The sequence below is a fragment of the Lontra canadensis genome, unplaced genomic scaffold (assembly GCF_010015895.1).
Source record: "Lontra canadensis isolate GAN:19392208 unplaced genomic scaffold, GSC_riverotter_1.0 scaffold32, whole genome shotgun sequence".
In the NCBI taxonomy this organism is placed as follows: domain Eukaryota; kingdom Metazoa; phylum Chordata; class Mammalia; order Carnivora; family Mustelidae; genus Lontra; species Lontra canadensis.
In genome coordinates, this window is record NW_022631026.1 from 14,985,082 (window position 1) to 15,007,191 (window position 22,110).

The 22,110-nt window shown below is 36.0% G+C and overlaps 1 protein-coding gene across 8 annotated transcripts in view; it reads right to left on the bottom strand.

Moving 5' to 3' along the window:
- The window catches only part of PUM2 (pumilio RNA binding family member 2), a 100,743-nt gene that overhangs the window by 58,448 nt on the left and 20,185 nt on the right, over positions 1-22,110 (bottom strand). For 5 of the 8 annotated variants that reach the window (XM_032866902.1, XM_032866907.1, XM_032866906.1 and 2 more), the window contains exons 2-7: positions 18,402-18,470; positions 10,689-10,797; positions 7,492-7,679; positions 6,763-6,932; positions 3,352-3,622; positions 3,017-3,110 (exon numbers count right to left, since the gene is read on the bottom strand). In XM_032866902.1, coding sequence (XP_032722793.1) covers positions 3,017-3,110; positions 3,352-3,622; positions 6,763-6,932; positions 7,492-7,679; positions 10,689-10,797; positions 18,402-18,452 — 883 coding nt within the window. In that variant the 5' untranslated portion in view covers positions 18,453-18,470. Of the gene's footprint in view, positions 1-3,016; positions 3,111-3,351; positions 3,623-6,762; positions 6,933-7,491; positions 7,680-10,688; positions 10,798-16,165; positions 16,240-17,321; positions 17,447-18,401; positions 18,477-22,110 lie in introns of those variants that run through there. The other 3 variants (XM_032866904.1, XM_032866905.1, XM_032866908.1) reach the window with 3 other exon arrangements.

Consider the following 22,110-nt stretch of genomic DNA (forward strand, 5'->3'; position numbering starts at 1 on the left):
AGAATTTAAAATTTACATTTAAAAATTACATTTCTATTTTACAATGCTGTTCTAAAACGGGCTTTCAGCCAGCCAAGAGATGACTAGGCAAACTTGGATACTAAGACTGGTCAACAATGGATATATTTAACTATGGAACAAAGATTAAAAGGTGGAGTCAATTTTGGTAAATTATGCTTAGAAATAGTTCCATTTTTATTCAGGTTTTCAAATTTATGTGCATGGTTTCCCAGATGGCTTCACAAAGTTCTGCCAAGACTTAAAAGACAACGTGAGTCCAATGTTACTCGAAATACTCTAAGGTATTCAAAGGGGAAAGAGTTCTAAATTCTTTTCATGCAGTGATCATATTCCAAAATCTGAGAAAAATACAAAATACGCAAACTTAAGGATTAATTTCATGTACACATTACTGATGTAAACATCCTAAATAAAACATGAGCAAACTCAAAGAGCTCATTAAGAGATTATATGCATTTTTTATTCCATGAACACAAGAATGATTCAATTAGAAAATATTGATAAACTTTAATATCTGCTATAACCAAGAGCTTCCATAGATACCAATTTAAAGATTTAATAAAAGATAGAAGGCCATTTACAAGGTCAGCAAAAGACAAAATACCTAAAAACATACTTATCATGAAATATGCAAACTTAGGTGATAAAAACTTTAAAGTACTGATAAACAACACAAAAGCAGACTTAACAAAAGTAAAGATACACCATGTCCTGGTTAGAATACTTAATGTAATAAAGATGTAGATTTTCCAGAAGTTAATTTAAAATTTAAACCCAATCTTCTAGAAGTAAATAAATAAGCCAATTACTAAAATGCATATAAAAAGGCAACTAAGAAAATTTAAAACTTCAAAAAGGCAGAGCAATGGGTATACTAGCCTGTCACATATTAAAACATACCATAAAGCTCAAGAAATAAAAAAGGGTTATACCAGTCTGTACAGAAGACAGGAATCACTACTCTTTTTTTTTTTTTTAAGATTTTTTAAATTTATTTGACACAGAGATCACAAGTAGACAGAGAGGTAGAGAGAAGAGGTGGAAGCAGACTCCCTGCTGAGCAGAGCGCCCCACAATGCAGGGCTGGATCCCAGGACCCCAAGACCATGACCTGAGCCAAAGGTAGAGGCTTTAACCCACTGAGCCACCCAGATGCCCCACTACTATTTTTTTTCTTAAATTTTATTTATTTATTTCAAAGAGAGAGAGAGCACCCACAGTGAGAGAACCCTAAGCCGACTCAGTGCTGAGCCCTCTAAGGGGCTCAATCTCATGACCTTGAGAGCATGACCTGAGCCGAAATCAAGAGTCAGATGCTTAAGCGACTGAACCACCCAGGTGCCCCCTGAATCACTACATTTCCTTTTTTTTTTTTTTAAAAGATTTTATTTATTTGTCAGGGACAGAGGGAGAGAGAGTGAGCGAGCACAGGCAGACAGAGAGGCAGGCAGGGGCGGAGGGAGAAGCAGGCTTCCTGCCGAGCAAGGAGCCCGATGTGGGACTCGATCCCAGGACCCTGGGATCATGACCTGAGCCGAAGGCAGCTGCTTAACCAACTGAGCCACCCAGCCGTCCCGAAGCACTACATTTCTAATGAGGAGGACTAAGTATAGAAATAAAGGAAGCTGGGGGCAAAGAATGTATGCTGCTATTAGAAACCATCCAGAAGGGATGCCTGGGTGGCTCAGTGTGTTAAAGCCTCTGCCTTCAGCTCTGGTCATGATCCCAGGGTTCTGGGATAGAGCCCTGCATTGGGTTCTCTGCTCAGCAGGGAACCCACTTCTCCTCTCTGCCTACTTGTGATCTCTGTCAAATAAATAAAATCTTAAAAAGAAAAAAAAGAAAGAAAGAAAGAAAGAAAGAAAGAAAGAAAGAAAGAAAGAAAGAAACCATCCAGAAACATGTGGTCATCTTTGATTAAAACCAAAAATAAAATAGGGACCTAGGAGACCTTCTTGGATTGACATAAAACAATACAAAGGTAAGGGAAGAGAATCAACTTAGTTTCTATCACCTCCCCCCACCCCGCCCCCAGCCTGCTTCCACAGATTATGTGGAAAATAGTCACACCTTCTCCAACAAGAAAATAAATTAAGATCAGCTAAAATCAGGCATAAAAACAGTTATGTAAGTCTACACGTGATAAAATAACACTATATATACACATATACATTTACCAGTGTCATATTCCTGGTTTTGGTACTATACTATAATTATGTAAGATGTAGCCATATAGGGAAAGCTGGTGGGGAACCTCTCTGTACTCTCCTTGCAATTCCATGTGAATCTATAATTATTTAAAAAAAAAAAAAAAAAAAGTGAAAAAACAAACATAAAACCCCAACATGGACAACATGTACCAATGCTTCAGCAGTAACAAATGCATAATTACAGTAACTCACATTGAAAGCTAAAGGTCAAAGACCCATATAACTTAATGAAGAAAACATCTTAAGGAATTTTCTTGGGGATATAATTCTTTAAAATAAACATTTTGGGGGCACCTGGGTGGCTCAGATATTAGGAGTCTGCCTTAGGCTCGGGTCCTGAGCCCCACATTGGGCTCCCTTCTGAGTGGGAAGCCTGCTTCTCCCTCTCCCATTCCCCCTGCTTGTGTTCCCTCTCTCGCTGTGTCTCTGTCAAATAAATAAATAAATCTTTAAAAAAAAAACAATAAACATTCTGATTGATAATAGACAGACCTACATTTGAACTTCCAAGTGTCTAACTCAACTTCACACTGAGGAAAAAAAACTTATGTGCTGACAGCTTTCATCAAGTTATACAGATTTTCATTTCATCAAGGATACAGTAATCAGAAACGGTTCTTTCCTAGTTAATCTTTATTCTTGCCATGTAATTAATTACTCTTTGATATCAATGAGAGGTTTTAAAACATCACGACATAACACCATTCGATAAAAGAAAAATGAAGCGTTCTAATGAACACTAACCCAAGACTTTCTAGCAGTCTCATCGAAGCGGTTGGACTCACCTATATGCGGCTGCTGCGCCGCGGCTAAGGCGTACTGCTGCTGCTGGGCCGCAGTTAACTGCTGAACTGTTAACGCATTTGTCCTCTGAAAGAGCTATTAGAGAAAATATTTAATACCAAGATTAGTCTCAAAGTGTTTCATTTCTATTTAGAAAGCTGTGAATAGTGTATTTTAACACTGATCTCAATCACTTTCTCAACCATAAAAACATTTTCTTTCTACAACATCAAGTATTTAAGAATACTCCTGTTATTCAGGTCAATGCCTCACAGCACTTCAGGCTACACCAACACACAGTTAAGAGGAGCTTCTTTAAAGGAGGGTCACGCTTTACCTGCTGCTGGGAATTGTAGTCAAAAAGGCCTACAGTAGCTCCTGAAGAGTCCATGGGTACCTGATTACCAGGATAGTCAAACTGTAAGGAATCCAGACCAACTTGTTCCATGGCATCCAGATTCTGAGTTTCAGGATTTGAAAATTCTTCAACAAGTGGTTTATTAGCTGTAGGATTAGGAAGAGGCCCCAATCCTTCTGGGGGATTAGTATTGGGGCCCAGGCGCTCAACTACTTCAGTTGGAGAGGCTTGACGACTTCCAGGAGTACGACTATATAAAGAAAACAGAAAGGCTTTATGAGTAAAAGTAGTCAGTCACAGTTGGAATGGAAAAGTAGGAAAATCATGAAAAACAAATGGTGGTAAAATACAGAGGGCAAATCAGGCACACCAGGTCACTAACGTACTCCACTTCAGCATTTTTTTCTAATTTAACTTCCTCTTAAGAACAGACATGTTTTTGCTTTGTTCATACTACTAACAATCACTCTCCCTAATTTGAATAGCATAAAGATGTAACTCAATTTTACACTTAAGAAAATTGGCCAATATCACAATTTAGGCTTAGACTACCTGAAACTTTTCTCAAATCAGACAAAATGAATGGTAAGTGTGAATAGCAGACTATCAAGTGACAAATATGGGAAGACTCAAAACCAAAACTCACCTACCACACTTCCGGTCTTGTCCACCAGCATAAAATTATGCCATGATATCCTGCTTAATAATGGTTCAGGAAAAAACCAAAACTGGCCATAAAGGATGGCTTTCATGACTTCAGAGTGTAAAATGAGATACAATGCAAAAGGACATGAACTAAGACGAAGGCTGACTCCAGTCTGTCTTTAAATATGATTTTGAGCACATCATTTCATCTTCCAGGCCTTAGTTTCTTAAATCAGACTAAAGACATAATTTTCTTATGCTTATTGTTTCAAGTAAGGGCAAAAAAATGAAGTGTGAAAAGCCTCTATGACAACTCTCCAAAAACCATCTTTATCACACAAAAATGTTTCAGTTTAATCATCAGGTAGAGGGGCGCCTGGGTGGCTCAGTCGTTAGACATCTGCCTTTGGCTCAGGTCATGATCCTGGGGTCCTGGGATAGGGCCCCAAGTTGAGCTCCATGCTCAGCGGGGAGCCTGTTTCTCCTCTCCCACTCCCCCAGCTTGTGTTCCTGCTCTCTGTCAACTAAGTTAATAAAATCTTTACCAAAAAAAAAAAAAAAAAAAAGCACACCAGAAAGAAATAGAAATTTATAACATATTTACCAAGAATTAAGTATGCCCAACAATAGAAAAGAGTATACACTTCATATTAAAACAGCAATTTCCCCTACTAACAAGCCTTTTTAATTTTCTCAAAAAAATTATTGAGCATCGGTTTTTCCCTTTTTATCAACATCTTCCATGGTCTAAACCTTATTTTTACTTTATTCCTAGACATAATCTATCCTCATTTACAGTGTCTTTTCTTCTGCAGAAATATTTTATGAAAGATCTCTTCCCTCACAAGAAGTAAGTTTGTTCTGAAAACATGAGCTCACAGTATAGGCAAACATTAAGTACATTAAGTAAGTAACAGTAACTATTTTACCTGGCTTTCAGGGCCAGTTGTTAACACTTATGTAACTCTTCCCCCATGTTCAGGAGCTTCACATCAAGATAAATTTCCTAACATGTAAGGAGCATTTTACAAAGTAATTACTTAATGAAATTATTTAATTGTAAGAATTGGTTTCCAGGTATTTAGGTGAACTTACATTTTATTTAAAAATCAACCACTATCCTTGCAATATTTAGAAGAAATTTCTAATTCCTTTCCCCTTTTAACCATACCTAATTTTTCATGTGAATATTCGAAGGTTTTTCTTTCAGAATATATGGAAGGAAAAAAAAACCTGAAAGGATCTTCTTTAATTCTAAAATAAAGCTTGCTATAGTTCTTCACTTCCTTTCAGTTCTACATTCCAGTGATTATATACTGATGCTGTATCAATTAATGTACATATTAGTGATATGTTAGCATAGTGACCTGACCATATGGCCACAGCTATTAGCCCAAAACATTTTTACACTATCAAGCATAATACTGTATCTAGAACATATCATAAACAACTTTAAATGCATACCCCAAATTTAGTGGAGTAAAATTGGAATGCTAATAAATGTAGTAAATTTCATATTATGGAGAAGCATAGCCTTTCAAACAACTCTAATATAGCAATAAATAGAGGATATAATAGAAAAAAGGCACTGCGCTATTAAGTGGTGCTATTTTCTTGCTATAGTTAATGGTGTATTAACACTTCAATTATAAATGCATACTGTGAAGGGCTCATAATCAACTCAGTTTTAAATATATGCCCTTGACTAAAACTTAGATTAGGTAATTGCAGACAAGTAAAATCAGGATAAGGTTCTAAAACAAATTGAAAAACATTAAAATTTATTTCTTATCAAAGAGGTTTACTGGTTTTGGATGCTTTTTTGCACTTACAACAGACACAAATGGCACTGTTTTAAACAGCACTGTTACTCTGCTTTCGATAATTAAAGGCAATGAATGTAAAAGCATACCATCCACATATATGGTTATACTCAGTTAACTGAGATTCCATGGTTCACAGGATCTCAATGAAACAGCTCATTTTTCAGGTATAACCCCCAAAGCATCTGACTAATGAAGTGTAAAGTGTAGGAATTCAGTATGAAGAAAACAACTCCCTATTATCTAGGTAAATGTATACTGCCCAATCTGAGATCAAAGCTAGAAGAAAATACTTATTTAACTGCCATAAAGAAACAACTGAAACGTTACAACTTAAAGAATTCTAAGCGCAAAGCTAACTTTTTAAAGTCTCTAATATGTTCCCTACCTCCTAAATTCAGGAATATTAAGTATTACCATAAATTCATATACACTAATAAGGAAGGTCACAGCTCCTAAAATAATTGTTTCCTCATTTCTGAGATTAGGAGTTAGACTGGGTGGGGTGTTGGGGATACAATACAGGGATAGAAGGAAGAGGAAACTCCACAGAAAGCTGCTCAAGAGCAACCCCAAAGGAGTCTGCCAAGAAAAACCAGATTAAACCTAAAATTCACTAAATTTTAGCAGGGAGGAAAAAGTTAAAATTTAGACTATCATATTAGCAGGAAGATAACGGCAACTTCTAACATTACTCCTTTAATGAAATGCACTGTTTGAGACTATTTTGAGGAATTATTTTTTTTTAATGGTGCATAATCAACTAATACTCCTTATGAAAAAAATTAAATCTACTAGATTAACACAAGATACAAAGGGAAATAAAATAAACCAAAATTGGAAAATGTCTAAATCAATCACATCAACTAGTAGTATCATCCCTGAAGATATGCTTTTCTTCTTGAGAAAGTTAAAGTCTTACTTAAAATCTTTGCAATCGGCATCCATTCCATTTGGCAAACCTCTGCCATTTATTTTAGAATCATCATCATCTCCTTGTTTAAGATCTCTGTTTTGGTCCTCCTCAAATGGAGAAGCCTTGCCTTTTTGATCTCCTTTCTCAGGTCCATCTGTTTCAGCATCTCTAGTGCCCTGAGGAAAAAGAATCTGTTTGATTCTGAATATTTAATAGAACACAAAAAAAGGCACCATAAGGTGACCTAAAACTATGCTATAGTGCATGTAAACAATAAAAGCATTGTATCTTATTTTAATGTTGTAATCAACTAATTTATCAAAGGCCAAAAAACTGAGCACAAAACAGTGATTTATAACAGAAGGGCTAAGGCAACCTTAACTATAGCGGTGCTGGAAAAGCAGTAACACCACAGACAAGATTAAAATTCTACTTAAAGCATATTATTTTGTTTAGTTACTTCCACATCAAGCACTACCATGAATAAACAACTGTAATCTTGCAAATTATGTTTCTTAACTAATATCGTTGGTATTTGTAACATGGCTAAGATTATATTCCCATTGGTTCTCTATTTCATGTATTTCAAGAAGTGGCCAAGAGAAGAAAACCAGAGCTCCAACAGTACCAAGATTTCCTTTAACTCTGGGAAGAGCCAAAAAAATAAATGGACTTAAAGATAACCAAATAACCACTGAATAATTATTTAAATATTTCTTTATTCAAAATACTTACAAAAGTTCCCTTCCTAAATCGAGAATCCAATTTATCAGCAGGAGAAGAACTTAATACATATTCTACCATGCTCACACCAAGGCCTCCACTTTCTGATCGCGGAGACAGTATTGCATTTACTTCACTGTTTCCATGAAAACCCTGTCCAGATCTTCTCTGTACCATAATAGGCTGGGACATTGAATGGTCTGTTTGGAAGGAAGAACACAATTATACATTTGTACTTTTAAATTAATCAAAATGTATCTACATAAATTAACATATTAAGGTAAAAAATCAGCATCTTGTTTTATTTTGAATGTTATGATCCTGATAAAAAGCTTTCATACTGCTGAGACTCGCTGGCCTGGCCACATTTCTTGGGAACACAGAAAGCAAGTAATTTGGTTTAAAAAAAAAAAAAAAAAGTAAAAAGCTGATATGAACTGTCGAATCAGAAAGGTCAATAGAGATAGAAACGTTAACCTAAAGGCTCAGCTGCCAATAAGCATCTTGTTAAATGTTAAAGCTTTCTTAGTGATTCATAATAATTCAAAACAAAAACCTTTAGAAGTGAAACCTAGAAGAATAACAGTAACTCCTAAACTGGCAGGGGCACACCTCAAGCTCATAGTTATATATACTGGATGGATTCAGAACACATGGCTGTACGACTATAAACACAAACAAGTAAGTTTGGAAAAAAATCAGTTAATATCAGAGAATTTTCTATTCTTGGTGTAAAAACTGTCACCTAAACATTATTTTTAGAAGTCCCTTCTAGGGGCTTCTGGGTGGCTCAGTTGGTTAAGGCCTTCAGCTCAAGTCATGATCCCAGAGTCCTGGGATCAAGCACCACACTTCTCCTTTCCCTTTGCCTGCAGCTCCCCCAGCTTGTGTGCTCTCTCTCAAATAAATAAAATCTTTTAAAATAAATAAAAGTCCCTCCCAGTTTAAAGGTTTTCATTTTTAACAAAAAACAAAAAAAATTATTCATCTGGTATGAATACCTTTCTACACATTTTGTATGCTTTTAAAAAAATTAACATATAATGTATTATTAGCCCCAGGGATACAAGTCTGTGAATTGTCAGGCTTACACACTTCCCAGCATTCACGGTAACACATACCTTCCCCAACGTCCATAACCCAATTACTCTCTCCCTACCTACCCCCACCAACCCTCAGTTTGTTTTGTGAGATTAAGAGTCTTATGCAGGGCCACCTGGATGGCTCAGTGGGTTAAGCATCGGCCTTCAGCTCAGGTCATGATCCCAGGGTCCTGGGATCACGGGCTGCATCAGGCTCTCTGCTCGGCAGGGAGCCTGCTTCTCCCTCTCTCTCTGCCAGCCTCTCTGCCTACTTGTGATTTCTCTCTCTCAAATAAATAAATAAAAATCTTAAAAAAAAAAAAAAAAGTCTTTTATGGTTTGTCTCCCTCCTGATCCCATCTTGTTTCATTTTTTCCCTTCCCTACCCTCCCAAGCCCCCCACTTTGCCTCCCTTTTCTATACATTTTTATGACAAAAAGAAAAAAAAATAATATTTAAGATCAGAAAACAAATGGAATACAAATATAATAAAACATTTGAGGCAACATTCAAATAGATTTACCAAAAAAAAAATTTTTTTAAGGCACCAATAAGCTAACTCTGGTTCATCTGTTATCACATGTAATACTCAATATTAAGTCTAGTCCTTAAGAGGCTGAACTATCACAGTGGTACTCAGCCACCATTTCATTAACCCTATGTTTTTAAGTGACAACTACTTTTGTTAAGGCATATTAAAACATTTCCATTGTAGTACCTTTATCTATAAGGGATTAATCATTATAATATTTCATTCAATCATTCACCCATTCATTAACATACTTCAAATGTTGGTTTATAGTCTCTCGTATGCTGGGCATTGTACTATGTATGGGGAATCCAAGAACAAGACAGTTCCTGCCCTCAAAGAGATCACAGGTTTATTATAAAGCAATCATAACAGAGTAAAAGTGCATCATTAAAAATGACCCAGGATACTATGGAAACAGAAAGAAGGGGCATTAATCCTTCCCAGTGTTAGAGTGAATTCCAAAGGAAGTGATATGAAGGGTAGAGTTAAAGTAAGCAAAAAAACAGGTGAACATGAGGGTGAAAAGGTAACTTCAGCTAGAGAAACTAACTATATGATAAAGTCTCCTGCAGTCATGGAAAGACTCTTCTTTAGATCAATTCCTCTAGAACAAGGAATATCTTACTCATATCTGTACATACTTGGCATTCAATAAGTATTTGTTCTATAAACAAAATAACTTCTCATTTTTTATTCATTCCTAATTTCCTCATATCTCTGGGTAAAGACTAATATTTAGCTTTAAAATTTTATCCCTACAACTAAAAAAAGTTAAGTTACAAAAGGAAGTGGCACAAGAAATTCAAAATACAAACTTGACACTAAAAGAAATATATAAGTATGCTGCTTAAATGTTTTATTGCTTGTCCTCCAAATATACCAAAAATACTTCCCAACCATCCATCTTAGAAATAATCTCTCTTTACCATGTTGTGCTCAAGATGTTTTGCTTCAGAATGCTTTAAAATATATTTGGTTCTAGTAAATAAAGTAATTAAGCACTCAACCTTCAAAACAAAAATCAAAACATGTCTACCAGTCAAGTTTTCAAGCACACGTTATTTTATTTTAAAGACTGTATTTGGGACACCTGGGGGGCTCAGTCAGTGAAGTGTCTGCCTTCAGCCCAGGTCATGATCTCAGAATCCTGGGACTGAGTCCCACATCAGGCTCCTTGCTCAGTGGGGAGCCTGTTTTTCTCTCTGGCTGCAGCTCTCCCTGCTTGTTCTGACAAATTAAAAAAAATAAAATCTTAAAAAAAAATCAATTAAAAAAAGATTTTATTTATTTTTGCAAGAGAAAGAGAAAGCACAAGGCGGGGGGGCAGAGGGAGAATAAAGAAACACCCAGATAATTTACACTCAAAATTTAAGGTTAGTTTATCATCCAGTAGTATTTTACTGTGACAAACGCTTCTAATTATGAAGTAGACCATTAGATAAGGGTTAATTTATATTAAAAATATACATTATAAGGACTTACAAAATTTTCAACAAAGACATCACAAATTTGCTCTAAATACTGTCTGGGGATAGGCAGGGTTTCAAAAAATTCAAGTCAAGTCGTAATTCTCACACATAACAGCAATAACTTACGAGAAGTTCCCCAGGCAGTCTCTCTCCATTCATCATCCCCAAGAAATATGCCTTTTTGTCCATCTTTTGTTGAATCATCAGGTTCCCAAAACTTTTTGGTAGGCAAAAGCTATTCGGGAGGGAAAAAATATTAATTTAAGTTTCATTCTAATTGCAAATTTATTCTAATTCTACGTGGTTTGTGAAAGCAAACTTACCACCAACATGAAATTAGTTTTCAATACTAAGGAAAATTCAGAGAGAACTATTTTCTATTTTGTTTTGTTAAAAAGAAAATAATCTCAACTTAATGTTTGGGGACTGGCTCTAATAATTTAAAATCTGAACCCTAGTCAAAGTCCCCTTCTGACTTATCTATATATTTGAAATGGTTTTACCACCATGTGACTTTCTTTGTAAATTTTTTAAAAAAACTTACTAAATTTTGTATTCAATATAAATAAAAACATCTATACAAAAGATGAAAACCTCTCCTTTACTTCCAAGGACTGCCCTTGGATCACCTCCTATCCCACAGCTTCCATGATAGAAAATTCATCTTCACTTTTACTTCACTTATTCAACGAAAGTTAACTTCATAACTCTTCGTAGGTCTGGAATGCTAGCAATCTATCAATTTCCAATCAGGAACCTATGGATGGTGGAGGATACACAGAAAGGAACCTCAAAATACTTCTGAAATAATCTAAAAGCCCCATGCTCTATCTACCATATATATGACACACACAGCACAATAAAACTGTGTTGATACAATGATTCACTGGTTATTCAAAATGCACATTTGGCTAATTCCTAATGATACTTATCCAAGCCTCTCCTCTCTACCTTCGCTGACACTCAGAGAAGATGGACTGGGGATATGTCTGTCTGAAAACAATAGAATGGTTTTCTGAGACATGCATTTGGCATTTTAAATAAGCATTCTTAAGACCTCCTCCCTCTCAGCCCATAATTAGGTACCCTGTTCTTTCAGTGCTCATAATTAAACCTGTATACTTCTAACACTACACTTATCACACTAAATTACCTGTGTTTGCCTCCTTAGGGGCTTGGTAACCTTATTTTCAGAGAGCTCACAAACATACTAAATGTAATAAAACAAACTCAGTAAAACCTGAACTGGATCTGAGAAATAAAACTGGGGGTGGGAGGTGGTGAAAGTGTGAGTGGAAGGTGAGGAAGATAAAGTAAATCATTAACAAAGGCCCAACCTAATAAATTGCACTGTGTGTACAACAAGGTATGAGATGGATGAACAGATGAGAGCATGTCAAAGATGATGCTGGTAAAGCTTTCTTGATCAGATCCTGAGGAGCCTTAAAGACAAGCTAAAGAAAAGTACACATTACTTTGAAGTAAAGGGAATCCAGAGAGGTTGTAAAGAGTGACATTACATTTTAGAAAACTCAAGTTGTAAGCTATAAGAATAATGGATATTCTAGACTACAGACTAGGAAATCAGTTTAACAGAACTATGACAGGGCCAAGATGGTAAGAACTGAAATAGGGTAAGAACTAGAAAAATAAAATGGTTTGAGAGTTCTTTGTATTTAGTAGCAGTCAACAGAATCTGATTACAAATGGGGAGGAGACTGATAAAATTTAAAATCTGGGTAATAAGGTAAATGGTAGTACTACAGAAGCAGCTTTGAAGGCAGGGGGGAAAGTTCAATTTGTGCATGTTCCTAATCTACAGATTTTTTGCTAAACTAAATAGATTTGACCTTAAAGGAAAGCAACTTCTGCTATTTTAAAAAGAATAATTTTTCCACATTAGAACATCCTGGGCTGCAAATGATTTGTATTTAAAGCACAGACATTTTAAACAATAATCTGCAACCTCTTCCTTCAGGTTTTTTTATTGTTGTTGTTTTTTTAAATCTCACTATAAAAGGTTCATGTAAATACTCAAACAAAATGCAAAGCTGATTAATATAATACTAAAACACTATACTTGATATAAATAACTGAACATTCATTCATAGTAAAACCCAACTTAATCCTTAAAATTATGGTTCCTGAGAAAATAAACTTATCTCATACATCATGAAAAAAGACTCAATATCAAAGTAACAGTAACAAGGAATTGAGAATAAAATTTTGACTTAATAGAAGCAGTCATCATAGACACAGAAGTCTTCTAAAACTTAAAACTTATCTTTTAAGGTAGCAGAAATAACAGAAACTCTCTGCGACCATTCCAAAGCCTTTGTGATAAAGTGCCATGCAGTGCTTTAGTAGAGAAGTTCATATATCCCTGCTTTAAAATACAAAATTATACAACTAGGAAAAAAAAAAGTTAAGCACTTATCCAATGTGCCTACTTTCTGCCAAGCACTATACTAAGAATATCTTTTCATTTTGCAAATATGTGTAAGTTACCATGCACAGGAAAATAATTTAGTAGTTAATAAAATTAACACTTCTTCTGACACAGGCCTGTACTTTCTAGAAACAACTTTTTGTGACAGTTTAGACATCGATTCCAAATACTTTCAGAAACTACTAGTTTGTGACCAAGAATAAAATTAAAATGAGCTAAATATAGGGGAAGGCAATAATTCAGGATAGAAGAGTTAAAAAAAAAAAAAAGATTTAGGCAGTATGCTGGTTGGAATAGCAACAGCGATTTGCCCCTGGAGACTCTTTTACTACAGTAGAAATGGGGAAAATATTACAGAAAACAAGGGCTAAGAGATCTTAAAGATCTGTACAATACATGATCCACTACCACTTCGTGTTAGTTCCATAATTCACAGAAGCTTTAAACCAAGGTCAATCAATTCAGTATTTGTCAACTTGCAACTCTGTCCTCACAAGTCAGAAACGACTGGGTGAACATAAAAATTCATCCCCCAACTGTCCACCATTTTATTAGTTCTTTCTTTCAAGAAGCATTTATGGCTTGCCCTCTCCATCTTCAAAGACATCAGTCAAAACCTAGCATGGTGCCTCAAAATATGTAATAAATTCCTCTAGAATTTTAGAGGTGTACTTGTTTTTTTTAATGCAAATTGTTACATAAAAATCACATAACCAAATTAACATAATCCCTAAGAATCAAATGAATTTGAAAGGCTTTATGTTTACAATATGGTGTTTTAAATTAAGGTGTTCATAAAAATCCAAAGTGGGACACTTTTGAGGAAGGGGGTGCTATTAATAATTATACCATGACAAGGGCACCTGGGATCAAGCCCCACATCAGGCTCCCTGCTCGGCGGGGAGTTTGCTTCTCCCTCTCCCACTCCCCCTGCTTGTATTCCCTCTCTCTCTCTTGCTGTCAAATAAAATCTTAAAAAACAGTGATAATAATAATTATGCCATGACAACAGATATGTATCTGGACTGTCTGGGCAAATCAGTATGTAAGATGACTCTTTATAAATGGAAATTCAGAAAAGAGAGGCACAGATGTTAATAACTAAATCTACAGACAACAACAAAAAAAAACCACAAGGTAATTCTTTAGAACCCCAGAAGAGTGCTTTTCCAGACTTTAATCTCTTCCGTTAATAAAAGAAAGCAATACTTTTTCATTTTTTCAAATCTTACAACTTCACCAAATCTTCTCCATTCCTAATATGCCTTAACAGAAAACATTAGACGTCATCACTTCCAATAGGAAGCATTATTGTAAACAGTCAAGGCATCCATTCCATCACTACTATACATGATCTTGGGCCAGTTAATTAACCATTCTGAGCCTCAGTTTCCTCATCTATAAGGATAATAATAAAGCAACTGTCATGAGTTTCTTGAGGCTAGAATGAAATAGCGTAAGTAAACTACTTAGAACAGTATCTAGCACACAGCAGACACATAAATATTAGATATCTTTACTACTAAAAAATAGTAATCTTCTAATACTGTAAAATATAAGTAACATACTAACCAGCAACATTTAACTGGCTGATTTAAGAAGTAGGTCATTATTCATTATATTTTCAAGTCCATCTGAGTATTGTAGGTGGATCATGAAATAAACAACAGATACCTAATACAGTCCCATTCTGCATGAGGAAACAGAACCAACGTTACACATGTGGCTAGTGAGTGGCAGCATCAGGATTTGAATCCATCAATCTGTGTAATTACACTGTCATTCTCCTTACACTTAACTACCACAGAAGACGGTTCTTTTCAGTCTAAATCATCAGCATTTCTGAAAATTCTCAGTAGAATACCACTAGATATAATAAACTTTAATGGTATTATTAAGCTATTCAGCCTATATAATGTGGGTATTCATTATAGTGGATAAAGTTTAAGGTAGAATTGTTAAGATAAAGATTTATGTAGACAAAACTATGATCTGCCTTCAAGTAGCTGGTTTCCATTCCAGTCATCCCTAAAAGCTCAGGTCAGAGCTGTAACATTTGAGATACATATAATTCATACAAAAGATAATTCTTATTACTGTCTTCAAAGAAGCCAGTCTTACTTGAGGTCATAGCACTAGTGGTAGATCAGGGAAAACAGAAGTCTCCTTACTCCCCTATCCAGTATTCCACTTCACCACACCACCTGGGATCTTGGCACATAATTTTCTTTAAATATTACTGTGTACTGGGGTGCCTGGGTAGCTCAGTGGATTAAGCCTCTGCCTTCAGCTCAGATCATGGTCCTGGGGTCCTGGGATGGAGCCCCGCATCGGACTCTGCTCAGCAGGGAGCCTGCTCCGCAAACCACCCCCCACCTGCCTCTCTGCCTCCTCGTGACCTCTCTCTCTCTTTGCCAAATAAATAAATAAAACCTTAATAAATAAATAAATACATACACACATACTGTGTAAGAAAGGAGGGGGCATTATTTATCATACTAAGCTATGAATACTCCCCAAATAAAACATATTAACTCAGTGACTTAAATTCTAGGTTTCCTAAAGAATTTCAGGCAGAGGCCTCTTTCCCCCTATTTAAAAAAAATAAACAGGAACATAGTGTGTGTGTATAAAATAACCGATATGGGTCTCTGCAGTGTAGTTTTAAAACACTATACTAATGAAGCTGAGTCCAACCTCCTATGAATTACCTTTGCTCTTTTTAAGCAGTATGATGTAATACAAATCAGTGTTTTTTGACAAGAACATGCTATGAAAAATATGGAAAGAATGAGTTTATGAAGGGATGAATACAGATCTGTTCCCATTTCTGGTTGACCTAATAGAAGAGACTGCCCTTCTGATGATGGGCCAGCAAAGGTATCACAATCTATAAAACCCAGTACATTTGAAAACAGTCCTATACATAATGCAGTGCTTCCTACATTAAAGATCTACAACAATTTAAGATATAATAAAGAAAACTTTATTTTTGAAGAAAAAGTCAAGAATAGGGGAATGCTTTAAAAAAAGATGTCACATTAAAAAAATAAACAAGCAATTTTAGAAAACTGAAGAGCCAGAAACTCAGGGCTATTTTTAATTTATTAAAATGAATGAATTCTGGGATAAAACAAAAACAAAAAAGCCTCACCTGTCAGGAAAGGAGGAGAAGACTGGTGAGAGAGAGACAGGCAAAGAAGGAAATCCCAGAAGGTTCCCTGCTGCCTGTGAGATGAGGAAAGATAGAAAGGCTTGTGGGAGAGAGAACCCAGAGACAGAAACCTGAGGTTTCTTAGCTATCTCTTAGAGGTAACAGAATTAGTTGGTAAACTGTTAAGAAAAAATAATTAGTGATAACAGCTTATTTAAAAATACATTTCTACTGAATGAAGTTCACAGAAGCACTGATGTACTGCTATCTGCCCAAAAAAGCAGGCAGTCTTAACCCTAGCCACTTTTATACCCTAGCCATTTTTACTCAGCATATCTGAAATTTCCATTAAGAAAGCCTAGCTTTAAGTTTAGATTAACATACTATTCCAACCCAGCTTCTTTTTCCCAAAACCTCAAGTATACTTCCTCCACCCCCAAATAACTAACCAAACTCTTCCAACTGTTTCTGATCATAAGTTTTTTTTTTTTATCTGCAAAGATGTCTTTACCTTTATCAACTATTTGGAAAGGTAGGGGGAAATAAGCCAATCAGTAAATATACATACAACGTAGATGTAGGAAGTAAAGTGCTTGGAGGGGAGGGTGGGTCTAAGAGAATTAAGTTAATGGTGTGACTTTATTTGCTCTTTCAAGTTTGAGGGGTGCCTGGGTGGCTCAGTGGGTTAAACCCTCTGCCTTTGGCTCAGGTCCTGATCAAGCCCCGCATGGAGCCCCGCATAGGGCTCTCTGCTCAGCCCGGAGCCTGCCCCACCCCCTGCCTGCCTCTCTGCCTACTTGTGATCTGTCAAATAAATAAAATCTTAAAAAAGAAAAATCAAGTTCAAGTTTGTCACAGACTTGGCTGAAACACTGTTCAAACCTGCTTTTAAGATTGGTCTTTAGAAAGCAGAATAACCGAAGAAAACAAGTAGCAGGGAACAAACAAAAAGCCCTTTTCAACTGCTTCTCTTTATTCGCCCATAGCGTAAATAACGCCTAAGTAGCCACTGTACTGCAGTGAAGCTCTAGTTTGTTTTGTTTGACTAAAAAATTATTCCCTCTTTCAAATCTTTCTTAGGGACCAGAATTTTACCTTATGCACTAGACTAACAAGTTTACTTTGGCAATACTTATGCTTAAGCACCTTAACTCACCCTTAAATCAGTCCTCTGAAAATGACAAACTCTTTGGAAAACGCTGTTCTGGAGAAGGGAAGGGTTAGCTAGCTGCAGGGTGCCCTCTTGTGGCCCAGAGGAGTGACTGGACTCTTTTTCTGCATCTGAAGAGCACAGCATTGGATGGAGTGAGTCTCAGGAAGGTCTCTAATCTACCAAAGTAAAATAATCTCCAGGAGCAAGCAGTTATTACACATCTTATGTCTGTTCACGGTTATGTTCTATTAGCAAAGTCCAACTATGTTAGTACTATAGAACACGACAAAATAAAGATGTGACCACAAGGGTTTTTATAAGCAATTAAAGTTTTCTAAATATTCTTTAGGTTTATGGAAAACTAAGCATTTTTTATGCCTTAAATTACGTAGTGGTGCAGTTAAATGGAATGCCCCAATGAAAATCATATATTAACAGGACTGATAAAATCTGTTAAAAAATTCAGAATGCTCACTATGTGTCAGTCATTCAAAGCCAACAATCTATATAAGAGACTAATATAAAAACTGTAACAAAGTAATATAATAAAAATATGTACAAAGATCTATGAGAAGTCAGAAGAGGAAGTCATTCTACTACAGATAGCAATGGGACAATAGGTAAGACTCATTTCTCAGTACAGTCTTGTAGAGGATTATAAGTTTATTAAGCAAACACTGAACAAGGAGAGTTTCTTTTTTTTAGAAGAGAGAATAGTGAACAATTAAGTGTGGCAAAAGCAAACAGCATACATATATAAAACAGCAGGACAAGGATAAAGAAAGGCTCTTTTCAGAGCAAAGTAATTATTGTTCATTACCAAAATATAAAACATGATCTAAACCAAGTCAATCAAATCAACTAGACACAATCTCACTAAAAATTACCACTAGGGGTTAAAAAAACAAAAACAAAAACTGAAATCACCACAGCTATAAAACTGTATAATCCAAGATTTTAAAAAACCCACATGTGGAAGACATAACCACTATTTTCAAGAATATTTATGATTTTCAAGAATAAGTCTCAATGGCTCAAATAATCAATGTGAGATATACATTCTCAGTATTAATAAATATTTACCTCTCCCATTCCCCGAGATTCTAATGCAAGAGCTTGAAAATCATGATTCATTTCATCCACAGATCAAACCTGTTGAATAACAAAAACAAAAATTAGTAAAAAGAAAAATTTAAATAGACTGCATCAAATATTTTTATATTATATTGCTGCTATTACTAAATACTTTTATATTATATTGCTGCTATTACATGAGCTGAGACAGGCAAAAACTGATTTCTCTATGAAGACAGATTTTCCTAAAGAGAGCACATAATAGCAATTTGTATTAAAATTAAAATTAAAACCCTGGGGTCAAAAGTTCTTGGGCTAGTCTGTGTATCAAGAGAAACCCCTACTAGTTGAACAAAATAGATGGAAAGTAAAGAAGAAAAGAAGCAAGCTCAATTACTAAAATAGTCTATTTTTTGTTATAGTTCCAATTACAAAATTACTTTTTTACTTCAGTTAACATTTTTCAAAACTTCTCGGCACTTCATTATTTGTAGATCTGATACCAATGATAAAAAAAAATTTCACTGAAAAGTATTAAAATTTCCTTAAGAGAAGCTCCTTTCCCTTCTCCTTACACTAAAACTAAAGTGTATTTTGTCTTTCCTTTTCTAATTGTTTAGTTTATCATTCACATGACAATGTGTTCTTGAGTCAGAGGCCCTTACCTCCTACTGTTAAGCACTGTGACAGAAAAATCACTCAACACTAAGGCCACTACAAATTTAGCTTTCCGAGCTTTTGGGTCTTACAATATAATCCTATTATTTCCCCCAACCAGTCTCTCTCTTTTTAATAGCATGTGACATTACAAAGCACTCAGTCCTTCCTGTAAGGGAGGAGTTCTTTGTTCCTACTTTGTCTCTTACAATTTTTCTACTCACACCGCCCCGCACCCCCAGCTGCTTTTTCTCAGGCTTCTTCCCAGACTTCCATTTGTCTCCTCAAGTCATTTTAAATGTTAGTGTTTCCTAGTACTCTATCCATGGTAGTCTCCCCTGTACCCTTTATCCCGTGCAATCTAATCCACACTCACTGTTATATATATGCTTAGGACCCTGGCTCTAACATCTCTATTTATGAACCAAAATCTCTCTTCTCATAAAAATTTCCAATTATCTCCTCCCTCCCATTCCCTGGGCAAAATTTCAACTTTACTCTTCTTTCTTTCCCACTTATAACTTAATTCTTTCCTTTCTTACACCAATATCCAGTCACTAATGTCAACCTCCCTTATATCTAACCATTTTCCATCTGTCTGGACAGATGGAAAAATTATTCCATCTGTCATTTTTAAGTTTTTTTGGGGGGTGGGGGGGTGGAGTAGAGGGAAAGGCAGAGAGAGAATCTGAAGCAGGTTCCCTGCCCCGGGCTCAGCTCCAGCACAAGGCTTGTTCTCACCACCCTGAGATCATGACCTGAGTCAAAATCAAGAGTTAGACACTTAACCAACTGTGCCATCCAGGTGCCCCACCAGCTGTGTGATTGTTTAGACTACCACCATCTCTTACCTAAAATATTATGATCCTCTCCCATCTTCCCATCATATAATCTAATCTCCAAATCAGTTATCTTTCTGAATTATACTTTGTTCATGTAACTCCTATATTTTAATCCTTGACTTATAGATAAAGGTCAAACTCCTAAGCTTACAAGGGGACAGAACTGGATTCAAATTATAGTTCTCACAGCTTACTAGCTCTAGAACTCTGGACAAGTAACCTAAACTTTTTTCTCCATTTCTCCACGGGAGGGTAACAGTAGCAGCTGCCACACGGCTTACTGTAAAAGCTGAAAAAGGTAACAAAGAACACTTAAACTGGTGCTGGGTACATAAGCATTCATAACTGAGCTATTAAAGTGGTACCTGACTGGTTCAGTCCATAGAACATGCAACTCTTGATCTTGGAGTTGTAAGTTCAAGTCCCACGTTAGGTGTAAACCTTACTTAAAAATAAAATCTTTTTTTAAAAGTTAGCTATTGGGGCGCCTGGGTGGCTCAGTGGATTAAGCCTCTGCCTTCGGCTCAGGTCATGATTTTAGGGTCCTGGGATCGAGCCTCGTATCGGGCTTTCTGCTTGGCAGGGAGCCTATTTCTCCCTCTCTTGTGTGTACTTGTGATCTCTCGGTCTATGAAATAAATAAATAAAAATAAAAATCGTTTTTTAAAAAAGTTAGCTATTAAAAAAGCTCTTCAATCTTTTCATCAAATGATACTTGAACAATGATATATCCATATGCAAAAAATGAACCTCAACACATACCTTACATCTTAATATAAAGATTAACTAATAGATCATACACCTAAATGTAACACCTAATATTATAAGATTTCTCGAAAAACAGAAAAGCTGTGTGACCTAGCATCTGGTAATGATTTTTAACATCAAAACCAGAGTCAATAAAAGAAAAACCGATGTCTAAAAAATTTGACTTCATTAATAAAAACACGCTATATGAAAACCACTGATAATAATGAAACGACCACAGACCAGGAGAAAAATATTTGGAAATCACATATCCCAATACAGGACTTATATCAAGAACGTTAAAAAAACTCTTGGGAAGCCTGGGTGACTACTCAGTTAAGTGACTGCCTTTAGCCCTGCGATCAAGCCATGTATCAGGCTCCCTGCTCAGTGGGGAGCCTGCTTCTCCCTCTCCCACTCCCCATGCTTGTGTTCCTGGAACTCTCTCTCCATCAAATAAATAAAATCCTGAAAAAAAAAAAAAATCTCAAATAATAACCCGGGGTGCCCAGGTGGCTCAGGGGGTTAAGCCTCCGCCTTCAGCTCAGGTTATGATCAGTGGGCTCTCTGCTCAGTGGGGAGCCTGCTTCCCTCCCCAACTGCCTCCCTCTCTGCCTACTTGTGATCTGCCAAATAAGTAAATCTTTAAAAATAATAACCCAATTTAAAAATGGGCAAAAGATCTGAACAGATACTATATCAAAAAAGATATATGGATGGCATATAAGCTATTCTATTGTTAGAAAAGCTGGATTCATTAACGGTTTTCACAAAATGAGTTATTTTATTCACCCTTTCATTTACTCAGTAAGCTTTTACTGGACATCTTCAATGTGTTAGATTTTGTAGAGAAAAAAAGTTAAAATATGGTCACTGTTCTTAAAAGAGTTAAAATGAATGGCACAGGTTTCCCGGTAATCGGAGGTGTAGCTCCTTTAACCTAAATCCTCTGCAGATACCTACACACTCTGGAAAAACAGAAACCTGAAGGTAACAGAAAACAACAAAAAACAAACTGGAAGAGAGTCTACACTTAAAGGACCGGCATAGAGTAAGTTTTTTAATGGCTTTTTTTGCCTGAGGACAGCCTGGGTTTGGAGGTAGGGTGCCAAAATTCCTATAAAGAATCCAGTCTTAAAAGGCTTGAAGAACCAAAGGACAGACTTTGGGGCAACCAGAGATGCTGGAAACTGAGAAGTCTCCGAAAGGAAACAACCTGTAAAGACAAATATGTAAATATATATAAAGCTTTATTACAAGCATGCTTGCAGTAGTGTTACTTGCAGATTACAGAAATTCTGAAATTATAAACCACATAACTGCCACACAACACATTTATAAAATGGAGTATCATGTAACTACTAAAAATATTTGAATTTGAAATTAAGAAAATGCTTAGATAGTAATGTTAAGAAAGACTGAAAGGAGAGGAGGCTGGGTTGCTCAGTCGGTGAAGCATCTGACTTTGGTTC